Here is an 18,431-nt window from a genome sequence, read left to right on the forward strand (position 1 = left end):
TACGAGGTACTACTGATTTCAGGTATTGGGTAAAACTGACAAGTTGAGAACACTCATCTTTTGTAAAATCCAGCATAGGGAACATCTCGATGTAATAACATTATGAAAACCTGTGATACCACTGTATTACAGTAGTATTAAAATTTAACAGTCCTGTGTGAGGCAAACTCTGTAACTGATACAAACACACGATATGCAATTGATAGGAAAAAAGTTCCTAGCATCAAAGTTTATTCAGCAAAGTATGCTAAATAAAGGGCAGTAAAATATGTAACATTTGTTAGACATGAAGATTTTCCAACCCTTGGATGCTAAAATGAACTTATTGGCAATTTAATGACATTGAAAAAGCTTAAAAAAATATTAATAAACTATATTTTCTTATCAATACATCACAGATTTCTATAAATAAAATATTGCAAGGCACTACAAAACTTGAGATAAATGGCTAACCTGTAGGTGCTGGGAGACTTGTGTTTCATTTAAACACGACCTTAAATTTGGTCACTCGCAGCCAAAGGAAAAAAAGCACCTCTCGTTATGTAACACCGGACAGAAATGGGAGATTGAGTGCAGGGAAAACTTCCCTGCTCAGCAAAAAAAGAACTAAGCATTAACAAATAGCAACAGACTATGAATTAAGTGAGAGCAGCAATGGGTCACAATCAGGTCTACAAAGACAAGTGAACAAATAGTTTAAATGAGCTATTTAAAGATTCTTCTTGTAAAACTACAATACACTGTTTAGCATGCACACCATCTTGCAACAACCAGGAATGAACACTTGCAACCACAAAGCACAGCTACTCATAAGCACCACAATTTTCAAATCAACGTTTCCCACACAAGTTTCTATACATTACATATAAATTACACCTTTCTTTAAAGATTTAACTTGGCCACAGTGTTTACTTCAGTAATCTTAATAGTATACAAAAAATCTCACACATCTATAATTATTTGAAGACCTTTCATAAATCCTAGCCAGCTCAATAGTAACATGGCTTTCTGAAACAATAAAAAGTCATGATCTAGGAATGATAGCTTTTGTGACAAAATCACTTTAATACTATATTTCCAATTTCCTTCTTTACTTGTCCAAACTTTATTTTTTCATTACTGATTCGTTAACTTTGGCATCAACACTACTCATGGTAAAATTTCAGTCTACTTGTCCAAACACACACACTACTTACTGAAGAATAGGTAGTTATAATACTGTTTTTCCTATATATATTTACCTAAGGCCACAGACAAACCACCCGCATAAAATATTCAGGTTGACAAACCAGCAGTGAAATGAACTATGAATACGTATATGGAGTATGGCCATGACAAATTAATGTTCTTTTAAAAACAAGAACTTAACTTAATCTGATTCATTCAATCTAAATATGTACCACACATCTTGCAAAAATATAAACTAACTCCTTCAAGAATACTACAAATATTTTAGTAAACATGTTCAAAATCTTTAAAATACTAGCTGCTCCATCTAAAAGTTATGTAATTTACACAAAAACTGTTAAAGAAAAAAAAAGGAGAAAAGCCACACTTATATAAGAATAAAAATGGCAACTTCTTACAAAGAAAATACATACGCACCATACTTCTACTAAACAATGCAGGTGGATATAGTACAACCACTGATCAAGACACGAAAAATGGCACAAATGCCGAAAGGCAAATGTTTATCACAGACAATATTTTTTGTTCAGTAAATCAACATACGCTTCACAAGATTTATCAAGGTTTGGTAATGCACCTTGCAGGGACTGGGACGATTGCATTGGAGATATCCTAGCATGAGGTTTATCGTCAGAAGTTGATAAATACCTGAGAACAGAGAAAACATTATTAGCGAGTCATTTTCACAACAAACTATAAAGGTGCATATACGTTTGTAAGTACTAGTTATTCTAGTGTACTTGTAAATCTGATTTACTAGTCACTTTTACCACAAGTGTAACATGCAATACATCAAATCTGGACTAAATTTTCTAGTGTAAACCACATGGTAAAATATTTGTTATATATATGGTTATCTACTAAATTCCTTGAATCTAAGTAACTAGTTACAGCAACTACATAAAACAATATACTTCTAAGTCACGTTAAATCCTTCAAAACTAAACAGACTAGGTATAAGAAAAAAAAACACACCTTGAATGGTCAGTCTCGGCGACCTTGAGACACTTCTGAAGCATACGGTCCATACTATCAGAGTGAGTGTAATGATAACTGTCAATATTACACGGAGCCTTTGAAGGATTCAATGACGTTGGTGGCGTCAGTCTTCCCAGAAGTGTTGAGGAGGCTAATGGTGACTGAAACATACCACTCATCAGTATACTACATATATCATTTGCATCACAAAACATGTGGCCTTGTGAAAATGAACAAACATTGCAAGGCTAAAACATTAACTGACAATTCCACTAAATTACCAAATTACACAATGGAAAAATCAATCATGAGAAAATTCAAAAAATATTTTCATATGATTAATCCTCAATCCCCTATAAGGGGGAAAAGAAATTTACCAAAACAACTGCTTTCTTACTAATGGAAAGAAATCATTACTGTGTTCCAGCACTGGAAATAAATATACAGTATATCCTTACATACATCAACATAACTTTATTTATTATTATCAGTAAATAGTTTAAATAACCACTGAATCAACATTCTTACCTATTATATAGGGTTGGCTCAAATGGTTTACATCACTAAATAAGTTTGATCTTACTTACAAAATTACAAATTATTTTATCAATTTCCCAGCAGACCTTTTAAGGTTCAAAAGGTAAGGTGACTTTAGTTCTGGAAGGGAATATGAAATCTAAGCCATGAACCTAGTGCTGGGACCTATAAGGTTATTCAGCGCTAAAAGAGAAATTGAGGATAAAGGGCTCCAAAAGTATTACAGTTGCGCTATGAAAAAATTAAAGTAAGATGGAAGAAAGAGAATATGAAGAGAGGTACAGCACAAGAAATGAAGGGGGTTGCAGCTAGGGGCCAAAAAGGTGAAGCAAAGAACCTCAACTAATGCCAACAGTGCACCACATAAGATGACCTGACAGAACTAACACCAGGTCTGTCCAACCCAGTCTGATTGCCAAGAAGTCTGCTAAACATGTTAGTCTGTCTTCCCACACATTGATTCATTGATTCTGGTTGAATTTCTTAATAGTACCTCAACAGTATACATGAATTCTGTTAATTAACATCATCCTTTAAAGACATTATATTCATTGCCTATAACATCCCTTGGGTCTTTGATAATTTGAATCACCCCAACACCTCATATTCCTTCCCTGCCTCTCAGCATCATATCAACGTCACTCTTGGTTTCTATAAAAAGGAAGATTTAATGTGTGTGAATAGTAGTACTTGGTTTCAAACTGGAGAGAGATAGCTTCTATTTGTTAAATGCTCATTGGGACAGACCATCAAAGACAATTTCAGAACCCTTTTGTTAAAAAATCTTTTAGGTAGTGATAAGCAAATATCTTGGCAAACCATTCATGAAGATGGGTAATTTAAACTAAAGTAGTTGCTGCCTCAAGGATATCTGCAAGTACAAACTGGAACCGAAATAGCATCTTCAGGCAGAACAGAGCCAAGTTGACATATGAGAATGTAGGAGCAGCTAAAGAACCCCTAAAACAACTAGAAGAAACAATCTAACTTTCACTGTTCAACAGACTTTGTCTAGGATTGCCTTTTCTTGAGGCATAAATGAAGATGTATGGCATGAATTCAATAAGAAAAAGTCTTAATAGAAAAGTAGTCAATAAACAAGATAACAGAATTTTTAACTTTACACTGAAACTTACCTGAAGATGAGCATTTATTTCCCTCAGATTTATTGATAACGAATCTTCACGCTTTTTTGTGTACGATGACTTCTGAGGTATAGCTTGCTGCTGGTAAAGATTCATGAGTCGATCATGTCGAACTTTCCACGAGGTCTTCTCCTCTTCATGGATGCTTAACAAAGCCTTAAGTCTGAGCACTTCTTCAGATAATCTACTGATTTCACCTTTGAAGCCTTGTTCTTGAGATACTTTAGCCTTTGCCTGAGATTCCTGCAGATGACTTTGCTCCTTCAGGAGGTGATTCAGTTCTGATATTTTTGTACTCAATTCCAGCTGGTACTTTTGTTCCAATTCCCTTTTCAAGTGATCTAATCTGGTCTTGGGAATGTAATCATCCAAAATCCTTTGTTGCAAAACCTGCAATTGGATTTCCATTTTCCTTTGCATTTCTTCTGCTATAACTTTTTCCTGCTTAATCATTTCAAAGGACAGCTTTTCTTCCTTCAAAAGCATTATTTCTTGTTTTAACTGTAATTTTTCTCTGTTAATAGATTCTACTTTCTTTCTCAAAGTATCCATTGCCATTTCATTCGAATTTAATGTTTCCTCCAGTTCCTTATTGTTGTCTTCTAAATCCTGCAAAGCTGTCTGCTCTACAGTAGCTTCTGAGAGTGCCTTCTGTAATCTTTCTACGGTTGTCTTGGTCCTCTTCAGCTGTTTTTCCAAGTCGTCTCTATTACCTTCCTCCAAAGATAGCCGAGCCTCAGTTTCCTTCAACTGCAATTCAATGTGTTGCAATTTGGCACATTTCTCATTATAGAGACTTTCCATTTTCTTCTTTGCTACTTCAAGTTCTTGTATTTCTTTCTGCTTGGCCAATATAATTTCTTCATCCTTATCCCTCCCCGATGGTGGGGTGCGTTGCACTTGCAGTCGTTCGTGATTCAGCTGTATCATCAAATCCTGAACTCTAGTCTCCGCTGCTTCTCTAGCATCTCGAAGACTCTGCAGTTCATTCTCGTACAAATGCTTCTGGTGCTGTTGGGAATTCAACCGTGAGGCGAGTTTGTTGCTTTCCGTGGACAACTGAAAGTTTTCCTGTTGTAATTTCATCAAGTCTTCGTTATATGAAGCAGTTTTCAATTTTTCCCTCTTGAGTTCTTCTTCCACCTCTCTTAGGTTCTGCTCCAACTGGTGCAATTTCTTCACAAGACTCTCAGACTTTAACTGCAATTCTTCTTCTTTCCTTTGTGAGTGTTCAAAGTTTGATACCTGAAATACAACAAGTGATGATATTAAATCATTTACGTGTCAACCCCATCAAATCTTACCACTTATAGATTATTTACAATATCACTAGCCATCTTGTATCAAAGGTTGTTCCATGAATCTCTTAAATAAATTTATAACATACTATGGGGCTTAACATAGCATTTTTGGCCATTTCTTTTCTTGATACAACATCCCATTAACATATATGGTATCAAATATAACTTCACTGGATAATGCATTTTATTTTTTCAAAACAAAATCTGATAATGAAGAATAGTATCAAAAGTATGACGTATAGCACACTACCACCTAAATAACACCTAGTGAGTTATTTTTCATTATTTCTTACATGACTAAATGTCAACAGAAATGTTATGGAAAAGAAAATTACCTGGTCCCTTAATTTTTTCTGCAATGACTCTTGTGAATTGCAAAGACCTGAGATTTCCTCTTCTTTTTCACACAGTTTTTCCTTTAGATGACGAATTTCCGTTTTGTCCTCGGACCCATGCGTTTTCATAGCAGTGTTATGTACTTCCCTTTGCAGTGATTCCAAAAGTCGAATTATACTCTGGTATTGGAATGTTAATGAGGATGCCACTTGTTCACTGCCTGCTCTCAAAGATGTAACTAATGCCTCATCTAAAACACCACCAGCAGATGGGAGGCTCTGCAAAGCTTCCAGAGATGACTGTATGTGCAAGAGATTGTTTTGAATTCCAGCCACCTGACTTGCCATTTCATTAATTTGTTTGCTGGTACAAGACATCTTATCTTCTGTGTGACTAAAATCCTGGGAGAGCTCATTAAGCCTCTGTGCTAGAGACTGCTGAACTTTACGTAGATGGTCTTGAATTATGTGGAAATTTTCCTCGATAACTTCACTGATGTTTGTTGTGGACTCTGAAGCTTTTGCTCTGAAAACATTTAAAAGCTGCTTATTGTTGTCCCTTAATTTTTCAAGGCACAAGTCCAGAGCATCTTCATCCACTCTACCAGCTGACGCAACTGCTTGTACACTCAGCTGAAGTGCCGATAACTTTTTATGAAGGCCATCATTAATTTTGCAAAGCTCACTTTCAAGAGAAGACACATCTTGGGAGGCATGGCTCTTCTCAATCGACACCATTAACGACTTTTCAACTAAGTTAAGCCTACTGATAATATCTTTCATATTATCTTCTGTTAAACTCCTATCTTCAGAATGAATTAAATTCTGGATGGATTTTTGAATGTTGGCTAAATCGGACCTCAACTTATTAAACTTATCGCATACTTCACTAGTGGCATTCAAATTTTCTCTCTGAAAATCTTCAAGTGTCTTCATAATTTTTTCATTAGATTTCCCGGCATCTTTCAAAATATTTTCCAACTGAAATGCAACATTTCCTTCGCTGCTATCCTGGCTCTGCTTCATTTCTCCCACTGCTTGCTTCAGATCTTGAAATTTCGAATCAAGCCCATTATTTGCTTGCATCACAACTTCCTGAATATTGCTATTATCGTTAAATGCAGTCTTGTTACAAAATTCTGTCACAGTCTCAACCTGCCTTTGGAGAATTTCACTCACATCATGTGATAATTCCTTCAATTTCAGTTCAGTGTCTTGTGTTTGCTCTACAGACTGTTGCTGCAACAATTTTTCCATATTACTTTTCAAATCATTAATCTGATTGGCAACTGATTTATCCATTTTCTCTTGCAACAAATTCTGATTACCCTCCATTGCTTCAAAAATAAGTGATTTGAAATCCTGAAAGAAATTTTGCAAAACAGGTTCAAGAGTTGATACCACTTCAGTGGCATTTATATTTTGACATTCCGTACCATTTGCCAGTGGCACATTAGTAGGAAAATCCATAATCTCTGTTTGAACCAAAGCAACCTTTCCTGAATAAGAAGTCTGACTGGTTGATTCACTAAAAGATTTTTTAAGAGTAACTTCACAATTATCGTTTGTCATTTCCGTTTGTGAATGATGAGAGTGTGCATTGTTGTCGGTTTGGCAAGTTTTCATTTCTCTCTCTGGCACACATTGCACTCCAGTACTAGAAATATCATGAGAAGACTGAAGTGTTTGTGTTTCCATACAAACAAAGGTGGACTGATTAGCCACAGTACTCTCAACTTCTGCTTCCGTCTGCAAAGAAATATCAGCAGTTTCAAAAGTAATGGGATCTCTTAGCCTGAGACACTCTGAACATAGCATTCCTTTAACAACTTCTGAATCATTACCCCTTTCATTACATGTCATGTGATTAGCAGCAACCTTCCCTGAATCATCATCCATTGTTTGAACAGAAACTTCAACACTGCTTAAAAGTTTGTTGCTATCTTGGGTATTTACATAAACATCCTCAGTCTGGCAACTCTTCATTGACACATACCTGAAAAGAGAAAAACAATATATGTATGTCAGAGCCTGCACCCTAACTTCTGTTTCACGTCACAGCCTATAGATCAACAAGGTATTTGAAGCAGTGAGTAAAGGAGCTCACTGTAGTGACAGGTACATATCTTTGTTGAAGACTCAAGGTTTCCTTCATATATCGACAATTCCATGTTGCTAACACAGTGTCAATCTACTCAATACAACTTTGGTAAAATAAAATGTCTGTGTAATGTATGGACACAGACAACTTCAATTATTATATATCTTATAATACAGTAAGGTAAAAAGTGTATTATGATCATGAAATGGAAACTGAAAGTGAAATATTTAACATATAAGGTAAACTTTATGGTATCTACAAAAGGAAAACTGAAAAATACAACAGCAGCAGCCGAGCAGCCTATATCATCTATCTTCCTTAAACTGAAAGCTATTATTGACCTTGAAACAGATACAATGACTACCAAGAACCAAGAGAACCTACAAATGACAATCTGATTACAAAAGCATGCATTCTACTATCTTCTAAAACATTTACACTTAAATACAAGTCCTCTCTAATACAATATATTTAACATACATACATTTTTTACCAGAAAAATCCACAAGTGCTGGGAGAGCAACATTTTCTCCAGCCTCTTCAACATATTTAATACTGCCAACTCTACTAGTAACCATTCATTAATGAACATGAACACAAGAACACAGTCACACAAGGTGGGAACTGGATGCTACCTCATAAGCATCTGCACCAATACAATCAAAATATAATGATTATCAAACAACTTTACAATTCATATAAAGAGTTCCTCTATATAATACAAATGAAATGTACTTCATGGTGAAATTTCCTCTGCAAAACACAATTAATATTTACTTAGTCTGTGAAGAGACATCTTCCAATCTACTCTGCAAACTTTGGTTGACGCGTTCTTTAGTCTGCAGTTGGACCATTAAAGATTCTACTAGCTGCTCTTGCCGGAGTGCATTTGTACACAAAGTGCCACACTGTTCCTCGAGCTCCTCACAACGCAACTGCAATTCCTCAAGGCTCTGATCTTTAAGGCGCGATGAATCTTGCTCATGCTGACCTAAGTATTCCAGCTGCTTGATGCGGGCAGTCAAACTGGAAACCTGATAAGAAGCTGAATAAGTTAACTCTCCCTAAATTTGAACATTTTGTAAGCTTAAAAAATACTGCCACTTTAAAACATAACCCAAAATTACCACAGATTCAATTGGCATTAGAATCATAACTTATGTTAATTTCTGCTTAACAAAATCTATTAAAAAATGAACTAAAAACCTTTGATAAAGATAGTTTTGACATTGAAAATAACTTTTGGTAATGAGAGAGTTAAACCAAACCAATTATTCACACTAACTCTTGACATACATCACAATTCTATACTTACTGAAATTGTTACAGCACGAAGCTTTAAATCTTACAATAAAAAGAAATAAATAAAAAGTCATTCATTAGAGTATCTTACTTCTTGCTCCATACGTTGTACATCCTGCTCTAACTGATCATTCTGCAAATGTGTTTGTTTTTCCTGTTTCTGCAACTGAGAATATCTGGTTTCCATGGCAGTCCTCCGACCAAACTCCTTTTCTAGCTTCAGCCGTAACTCTCGAACCAAATCCTGAAGCTGGCTGACATCGGCTGCATCAGGCAGTGACGATAATGGAGTCAACAGGGAATCCTTTAAACCAGAGTTGATATGTGTACTCTCTTCAGTCTCTGTGGAAGCTGCTGAAATGACATCATCAGTTTCCTCCATAAAACGTGGTGTTGTGAGCAGGTCTTGAGACATGGAATCTTCATCGCTGAAAACAATGCTGCCAAAGCCACTGGTGCGGCCCGTACCAGATCTGGACCCTCTTCTGCTTGGAGATGTGCTTGTTGCAGAGTGATTCTTTATCTTATCAGAATTACTTTTCCCACTTGAACCCTTGTATTCTTCCTTCTCCTTTCTACTTCCCACTTTTTCTTTTGAAACAATCTGCTGTTTAACTTCATCTACTAAAAGTTCCTCCCTTGGAAAAGATGACTTTCTACTGACTTTGTTACTACCATTTATTGGAGATTTCTGTGATACTGGTGATGTCGACGCTCTGCTTAAATTTGAACCTACAGCATTTATAGAGTCTGCCTCTTCAATAGCAGCATCATTGACATCTTGTCCTAAACTATTACTGCTATCTATAAGATTTTTATTTCCTGCTATTTTCTCTTGATCCTGTTCAACGGCAGTATCTAAAATTTTTTCTTCAGAAATTTGTTCCTTCCTTACCAAATCACCAGACAAAGGAAGTGATTCTTTTCCTACAGATTTAGAATGCTCTTCAGAGTTCTCTACACTACTCTCTGAACTAGAATGTTTGGGGCTTATACTCGGATTAGCCTCCCACAACTCCTCCACCTCTTGCATAGTGCCTTCCCTTCCCAGTGTTCCAACAACAGTTGACAAAGTGCTTGTCCCAGACCTCACTTGACCATCTGGAAATACACACAATTTACTCCCACTAACTTCTGTTGCATTGCTCACTGTGTTGTCTGCTTTCAACTTGGTCTTTCCATTCCCTTCCTTCTTGTTTGGAGAAAATATGTTGTCTTTACTGGGAGATTTCAAAGACAAGTCTTGAGGAGCTGCAGATTTCACAGCATCAGCTTCATCTTCATCCTCTTTGCTGCTAATATCTCCAGTTGTCAAAACATGACTTTCAGTATTTTTCCTATTTGGTGTTGAAGTTTTCCTACCACGAAAAGATACTTCCTCCTCTGTATCACTATCATCAATACTAGATTTCAACCCTGCAGACTTTAATTTCTTTGGAGATTTTCTTGGTGAGGATTTTCTGTGAGAATAAGGTTTCCTCTTTATATCCTCATCAGAGGATAATAAAGGATCCTCATGAGTGCCAATGGCTTTCCTACCTGCATTACTTCGTGCTGATGATCTCGATGATTGTAGCGGAGTAATAACGTGTGAACTGTCTTGATCATTTGATCCAACAGGTAAGGCACTTTCATCACAAGTGGCACCAACAAAAGCTGAGGAACTTCTTCGACTTTCCTTTTCTGGTTTTGCAGAATCTCCAATAGGAAGTACTGCATAATCATCATCAAAAGATACCTCTTCAGACGAATGAAAATCCATGTCATCTAAACCTAACTCAGCCACAAGGTCTACCTTTTCAATCCGAGATGAAGGGGCAGCTCTTGCAATCGAATCAGTAGGTCTCTCTCCTTCCTTCAATTGTGTAGTAGCAGAAGTATCTTTAGGGAACAAAGGCAATGGCTTTAACTGAGGCTCTTCATCTGATGATGACTTCCACGAGTCGTCTGTTTTTGGTTCGTCATCTACGCCTCCAGGGTCATCGTTATCTTTGTCCCCATCATCTCTTTCATCCATGCAAGCGGAAGCCAAACTTGATGAACTAGCATACAACCTTGGAGGCTTAGGTGGTCCGACTGTGCCTACAGCTGAGTCAGAGATATTGGCAACAGCATTATCAGCGGAGTCATCCGATGAAGGGAGGAACTTTGCCAAGTTGATCTTAGGCTTTTCCTTTATAGAATTCACTTCACTCGTATCACTCCAAGAATCGGCAGCTCCATCATCATCACTTGCTCTTGCCTTTTTATTTGGTGCGGGAGTACTTTCTTCCTCCTGACTATTACCTTCATCACTCACATTCAATAAATCATTTGAAAATAATCCTGAACTTTCCCCTTTCTTCATAAGGCTAGATAATCGATGGTGCAATTGATTGTGATTAGTGAACCGAGCATAATCAGCAGCTGACCATTTGCTTGCATCAAAGCGGGATACATCTGCTTCATGTTCTAAAAGTGTTTCTACTAGGGGAGCACTACCCACTTTGGCAGCCATCATAAGAGGGGTGACACCTTCTTTATCTACGACATTAACACTTGAACCATGTCTGAGAAGAGTTTCCACTATCTCCTGCTGATTCTCAGAGCATGCTAGATGGAGGGGGGTTCGCCCTAGCGAATTTACAGCATCGCAGTCACCTCCACAATCTAGTAAAAGTGTCAGGAGATCAACTGCGCCTGTTTTTGCAGCTAAGTGACAACTACTGTTTCCCTGATTATCAGTAACCTGCACATCAACCTGGAAAAATTATGATTATTGTAAATGAATATCTTGTTATTGTATGAATGTTTTCAAAAAGTTATTTTTCTTGTACGGCAACCTTGTTCACAGTAAGGATTGAAGGAAAATATTTTGCTTTAATGGTCTTACACTTGCCTTTAAAGGCTTCATTGGGCATATGAAGGATCTTGGACTTAGGTATTGTATGACAGTGAAGTATTTGAATAAGGTGTCCATAGAATGTAACTACATAGCTGATTCATATTAATATATATTATGTTGCCATGCTTATTACATTACTATATATGTTTTTATTTTTTTTAGATAACTTTTCTATCTTACTGACTATAAACCATACAAGCAGGTACTGTGATGGAAGGGCAATGAATGAGTCCTTTTGACAATACTGTACAGTATAGTACTTGTAACCACCATTCCCACTGCTTGTAGTACATGAATTTTCCTTACTATAACAAGACAAAGTAAATATTACAGACTCATTTCCTAATTGTAAGCCAGGTTCCTCTTTTAATTCAAGGTATAGAAAACTTTTTCCCCTGCCATTATTCTCAGAAATACTGTAGTCCCTCATTATCAATGTTTTTCTCAGAAGAAAGCACAATTTCCTTTCAGAGAGAACAGTAAAACTGTGATGTTCCTCTATTCCATGGTAACATAATTAACCTGTGCATATAAAATTTTACAGAAAAGACTGATTAAGCAATCCACTTACCCTTCGCTGTACAAGCATTTGAACTATGGGCAACTGAGATCTTTCAACTGCACGAAGAAATGGAGTCATACCGTTGTTGTCCTTCATTTCAACATTCCCCTTGCTACCCAACAAGAACAGGAGGGCATCCCCTCGACCCTGGGCTGCCGCATGGTGCAGTGCTGTCTTTCCTTCTCCATCTTGTGAATCAACAGGAATCTGAAAAGGAGGAAAGAGGATATGTGTTTGGATCAGATTCGTGTCAGTCTTAAAAACATCTGTTTGTCCTCTCAAGAAAAAGTTCATTAATTCAATAGAGGTTTCCCTAAACGAAGAAAGCCCAACCATGGTTTAAAATGCATCTTTGAAGATTTGAGCTGGAAAATAAGTTATTAAAAAAATTTCCAGAACACAAACCTTTCTGATGAACTTCTTCAGCTTGGTGACATCGCCAATGAAGGCCCATTTGTGAAGTTTTGTAAAACTTTTATCTTGTTTACTGTATGGGTCAATCTCTGCAGAGACTGTGCTGTTGAACGAGTCCAGTGACTGAGATTCATAGCTGACATAAGAGCCCCGGTGTTCACTGTCAATATGAATGTTTAATGGAAAACGATGCACAAATAATGTAATGTAATGATTATAAATTAACATCTAAACATGAATGAGCTGCACTTTACGTGAAATAATAGGAGTGATAAGCTACTACTATTTAAAAGCAACTCTTCAAACTTCTACTCAGTTAAGAACCGTTTTCTACTTTTACCTGCACTTTTAAAATCAAGCATTTCAAATGCTCAATTTTGACTAAATACATTTATAGACATTGTAGTGATAACAGATAATTTATAACCTCACCCAAGGCCATGGGCAGATCCTGATATACTTTTACGTGAGGTGCTCAATGGTACTGGAAGGTCTGTGGGGGGCTGGTCATCTCGGCCACTATTCAAATTTGCAACAGATCCAAAAACTCGCTTAAGTTTCTTCATTCTTTTCTTGGCTGAAGGAAACATACATAATTAGAAATAGTTCACAATACTCTCATCATTATAGTACTGTAATTATGACAGTGGAATGTAACAATCAAACTATGAGTGGGCGTATGAACTTGTCATAACATAACCTAAGGCATACCTGTCTGGGAAAAACCCCTTAACTCTGTAAAAAGTGTGCCATGGGTGATATAACAGTGGCCAGGTGTGGCATAACAGCAAATATACAATGTCTTGGAAGCAGACTCAAAAAGAGCAATCTTAAAAGGAAACTACAATAAACTAGTACGTACCTATAGCTGTTTTTCAAAGGTTTTACAAGATTACCACTTTACTTTGGTTAATATCTATTAATGGTTTTGGTATGCAGTGGTCCCCCTGTATTTGCGGGGGATGCGTACCAGACTCCCCCGTGAATAGTTAGAACCCGCAAATAGTTGGAACCCATATAAAAATGCTTAAAACCTCCCATTTTGTTAGTTAAAACTCAAGAAAACCCCACTAGAAAATTTTATACCTGGTTTTTTAATAGTTTTATCACAAAAAGTGCATTTTATGCTGAAATTGATAACAAAAAAACCAGGAATTTGTGGATATTTCTAATAGAAAAATACTGCAAATAGGCGAATTTTCCATGAATAATGCAGGGAAATGTTCCCGAGAGAAATCCACGTATACGGGGGTCCACTATATACTATAAGAAAACTTATAACTATAAAAAATGCTTAACACAATATTTAACCTGTACCTAAATAGTACAGGTTTCAAAATCACCAATACCCTAACTTGGCCAACATATTAGGTCATCAAAAATATCTAGCTTTGAAGCTTACAGCTAGGTCCTAGTTTTCTTTCATTAATTCAGTTTACCCATTTCTATACAAGGTATACAAGTCAATTATTTGCAAAATGACAAATTTTAAATTAATTTGTACTTTTCATAGGTAACATACCCCCAGTCTTAACAATAGGATAATCTTCTTGTGCCAGATGGAAACCGGTTAAAACAATAAAAGATTTTGAAGCAAGGAATCTGTTACATCTGGAAACACACACGTATACGAGGTGGAAGCTGGTCGTCAACCAAGCACAGTATCTCATGACGCGTTAGTCTTTCTTAGACCGCCTTGGAGAGTAGGCACTTTTGCTGCGTTCAAATCACTCTTTTTGAGAACAGTTCCAACAAAATAATCTTGGCTCCCCTATGGCTTCCCCAAAATAAATATGTGACTGGCTAGGGCCTGGCATTTTTGGTTGAGGTAAGGTTAATTGTAGGCTATCACCATAGGCTAATTACCAATACTGCATTTTAAAGTTTCTTTTTTTCGTAAAACTGAAGACTACTACTGCGCCCCTCTGGATCAGTAACAAGGTAGTATTGACCAGTTTAGGTGCAATATGGCCACTTTGTTTAGAATGTAGCCTATACTAGCCCATAGGGGACGAATGTAAAAACATGAAGTAAAGTGTAAATATAAACATAAACAAAAGGCAATTGTAAAGATGTAAACAAAAGGTGGTAAATATTCCAGTCAGCGACTGAAGGGAATGAAGCTGTGTCGGCAGGTTTACTGTAGTATTAGGGGATGGGTCTATGGCCTATTTTAGCCATATTCTTTGTGCAATTTACCCACTTTCAGTTAATAAAAACCAAAAAATAATAAAATAAAATAAAAAAAAAGAAAAACAGGCCTCAGTTTAGCTTACCCAATAAAACACCTCGAAATAGGGTAAACAACCGCAGATGATCTATCGTCATCGCGCTGGCCAGGCCTTATTCATCGATATTTAATTAGTGAAACAAGAAAACAATTACAACTTTAAGCATACCATTCAAAAGATTGAAGTTTCGTCAACATAAATGTGTTATGTGAAAGCCCCATATGAACTAAAATAAGCATGTGAGCTCTTTGTAAAATATGTTATCAAGGCAGTTTTGAAATACAATATGGCGGCAATCGTGTGGCTGGCCGTTCTGACCACAGACAATCCACCATCTTTCCCAGCCTTCCCAGCACTCATTTGAACAATGTTAGCATATACGTATAATGTAACGTTTACTGATCTTACTCAAGATTGCAGGTGTAATTAGCACAATAAAACAACATTTTGTTGCCTATGTTAGTGAAAGTATGAAACTTTTTATTCCCGGGGTCATAGTTTGAACTGAATTCATTTTTACCTTGTAATCAGTGGTTTTATCCTTACTGCCATCACAACTGAAACTCCACAGTGCTTATTTGATTGTAATTATACACATTTTGGTCTTAATTCACTCCAAATTGCACTTGAACCACGTTGCTGTTCCTGGTTCCTAAGCACTCACTCCGCAAACACAGTTACGAGCAGCAGACGACTACACTGTTTGTGAGGTGCAAAGCTTTATTCCCTTAATTGTTTACCTTACTCATTATTTAGTATAACTTTACTTCAAAATGTTTATTTAATTCATATCTATTATCCCTTTTTTGCAACCAAATTAACCCCAAAAAATTATGAGCAGACAACACAAAATGACTCATCGTTGCCAATCTAGTGGAGCTTCACACATACGCCAATGCATTTACAAACCGTTTCCATGAATTCTAGTTGTCATAGTAATGCAGTAATGATAAAATTGCTGTAATGTGTATATATACTACAAATAGTTACGCTAATTTCACTTATTTCCCCGGTTTTGTGTAAGTCTTATACCCAGTTTGGAGGGTAAACACATACTAACTGACAATACTGATGAACAATTGAAGAGCGCAAAACGCTGCAAAACACCGCAAAGAATGCCGTAGTCCCCTTGGATAAGTACTGGTTAGAGGTCGGGTTTATGTTTGTTGTGATGAAAGTGCTCTAGCGTCTATGGGTACAAGTGGTGTGCGGATTGAACACAGGAAATGGGAAGTTTGTTGACACAAACGACTCCGCAAACATCGAGATGGCGTCAATCTTCTAAATATTTGGAGTTGTAAGTAAAAACTTTGAAAGCGTTTTGGGGTAATGTGCACTGCGTTGGCCACACTTTTCATTACTCTCTGTTTAAATCTTAAAATATGGCCTTAATTTCTAACTTTGGAGAAAATACTTACTTCAAAAGGAGATCTTGAGCTCCTGCTATCACCACCAACTACTCATGACTCATGACCATCTCTGGTGTCAGGACGTGTTAAAGTACTTTTATGGAGGGTGGCCAAAACCGCGGTAGTCGGTGAGTTGGCCAGTCCACTCGGTTGTTTACCCTAAATGCACAGAGTTGGGCCTACCTTAATAAAGTCACGGAAACTCGAACGAGTAATTTGCAAAACTACAGCCTAGGCCTAGGTACTCGCAATAAAAAAAAAAAAAGAAAAGCAGAAAAATAATACATAGGTGTATACTATAATGAGGAATTAATGTATAAATTTTTATAGGCTTAATTAACCTTGAAATTAGCGTTTTTTTGGTCTAACTCAGTCTACCTACTCTTACTAACATTGGTCTACCATATATTTACCGGTTTAGCCTAGGCCTACCAGCTCAAGCCAAGCCTACTTCCACGTAGAAACTCTCATGACACCTCGAAAACGGAAGATCTGGCGGCGAATGGAATAAAAAGTCATCTTAAACATGTTATAAAGTCTTCACAACTGTAACCACAAACATAAACAACAAAACAATTTGTGATGGACAACCTCTTCTTCTTCTTCTTCAACTTCTTGTGGACACCAGACTCACTCACAAACTTAATCAAAACATTCGAAGTTTGTGGCCCATGGTTGTTTTTTGTGTTTTTTTAAATGTTATAATGAAAATAACTAGAACATTTTTTTACAGTCATACAATCAAATTTCATCGTTATAATCTGATTGAGGGCCGACTCAAGACTCGATTTTCAATATTGGGAAAGGACGCCGATTCCAAGGATAATCACATCTTTTGATGAGTACCATATGCATAATCCAGATTTTGACCAATTCTTCAGTTGCTGCTGTGACAAAATTAATGCATTTCAACCTGGTAGTCTTTCCAGATATTAATGTAACATTTTACATAACTTTGAACCTTTTCCAGATAATATAAAAATGAAAGTACTACATTTTGAACCTTTACGTTTTCAGAGTTCAAATATGTCTACAAAGTTATATTTTATGACATTCTAGAAACGACTTAATCATGTGAGTACTGTAAAACCAAAGACGGGAAGTTTATTACAAACAATGTCTTTAACATATAAGCAACAGTCTTTAGAATAAAAATCCACAGAAATTTTAGTTTTCCTATGAGCACAATGTTCAGATATCCCCGTAAAAGGGAAGATTACCATATACATAAAACGATAAAAATTTGTTCTAACTTAAGGCGAAATGCTACAGAAACCTTTTATTAATGCCTACAGTGCACCATGAGGACTGAAGACACAGGTCTTTCAAGAAAAATGTTAATTATGAGTGTTGTAACAGCATGGATTTGGCAATCAATATACTAGTGTATATCACATGTTTAATCATGTCTGAAATTGTATGTGACAAATAAATGTTCGCGTTCTACTGTAGGTCACTATTAAAGATGTAGAACCAGATAAGTAAATGAATCAAAGTAGGTCTTTTAAAATATGTAGGTATCATTTAATAGTATAAAAATGTTGTCAGGTTTGGTCATGTGGACTATAATTACTCGGGAGATTTCTTTTCGAGTACAGCAACTTCTTTAAAACTATTTTTAAGATGTTTATATAACTTCTTGATGCTGCTATACTTTTTAAATGTTTCTCAATATGCTACTAATTTGGTCTCAAGGAATCTACATCTGCTGTTCAATATATATAGCATGCCTTGCTGGTTGGACAATACGGCTTTTTGGGAATTTTTACCATATCTTCAGCACAGGGAGAGAAACTAGTATTTTCATATGGGGGCCAGTTTTGTTTGAATTTTCTAAAATCTAGTATGTAAATCAAAACTGCTGTTTTCCCTTGTACGGCAACATTAGAGAGATACAACCTCTATTTTCATGGGACATCATACTTTATTTCTTCAGATCTACCTTTGACAAATAAATAATTTTGTTACATAACTATAAAAGAACATGTGATGATAGTAAATTAACATTTTCTTCCTCTATAAGCCACAGGTCTGACTGTTCTTA

General features: G+C 36.4%; 1 protein-coding gene across 2 annotated transcripts; it reads right to left on the reverse strand.

The window, feature by feature from the left end:
- Window positions 1-357: 357 nt before the first annotated feature.
- LOC135214336 (interaptin-like) lies at window positions 358-17,002 on the reverse strand. 2 transcript variants are annotated; one of them, XM_064248539.1, is made up of 10 exons: window positions 16,801-17,002; window positions 13,180-13,324; window positions 12,739-12,907; window positions 12,343-12,540; window positions 8,979-11,627; window positions 8,363-8,619; window positions 5,485-7,480; window positions 3,840-5,093; window positions 2,164-2,327; window positions 358-1,836 (listed from the first exon to the last, which is right to left on the reverse strand). In XM_064248539.1, exons 2-10 carry the CDS (start codon window positions 13,311-13,313, stop codon window positions 1,695-1,697), a joined length of 6,963 nt encoding a protein of 2,320 aa, XP_064104609.1. In that variant the 5' UTR covers window positions 13,314-13,324; window positions 16,801-17,002; the 3' UTR covers window positions 358-1,694. The 2 variants fall into 2 exon arrangements, with proteins under 2 accessions (XP_064104609.1, XP_064104608.1); XM_064248538.1 differs by having other exon boundaries at window positions 16,864-17,000.
- Between the last annotated feature and the right edge of the window lie 1,429 nt (window positions 17,003-18,431).

The sequence above is a fragment of the Macrobrachium nipponense genome, chromosome 45 (genome assembly GCF_015104395.2).
Source record: "Macrobrachium nipponense isolate FS-2020 chromosome 45, ASM1510439v2, whole genome shotgun sequence".
NCBI classification, from domain to species: domain Eukaryota; kingdom Metazoa; phylum Arthropoda; class Malacostraca; order Decapoda; family Palaemonidae; genus Macrobrachium; species Macrobrachium nipponense.

Excerpts from the sequence above, each read along its gene's own strand:
- LOC135214336 (XM_064248538.1), bottom strand. The coding sequence starts at position 16,915 with ATGTTTAAGATGACTTTTTATTCCATTCGCCGCCAGATCTTCCGTTTT. Across the intron at positions 12,908-13,179 it reads GGATCTGCCCATGGCCTTGG|TGAACACCGGGGCTCTTATG; the intron begins GTGAGGTTATAA and ends TCATATTGACAG. Across the intron at positions 2,328-3,839 it reads AAATAAATGCTCATCTTCAG|TCACCATTAGCCTCCTCAAC; the intron begins GTAAGTTTCAGT and ends GGTATGTTTCAG.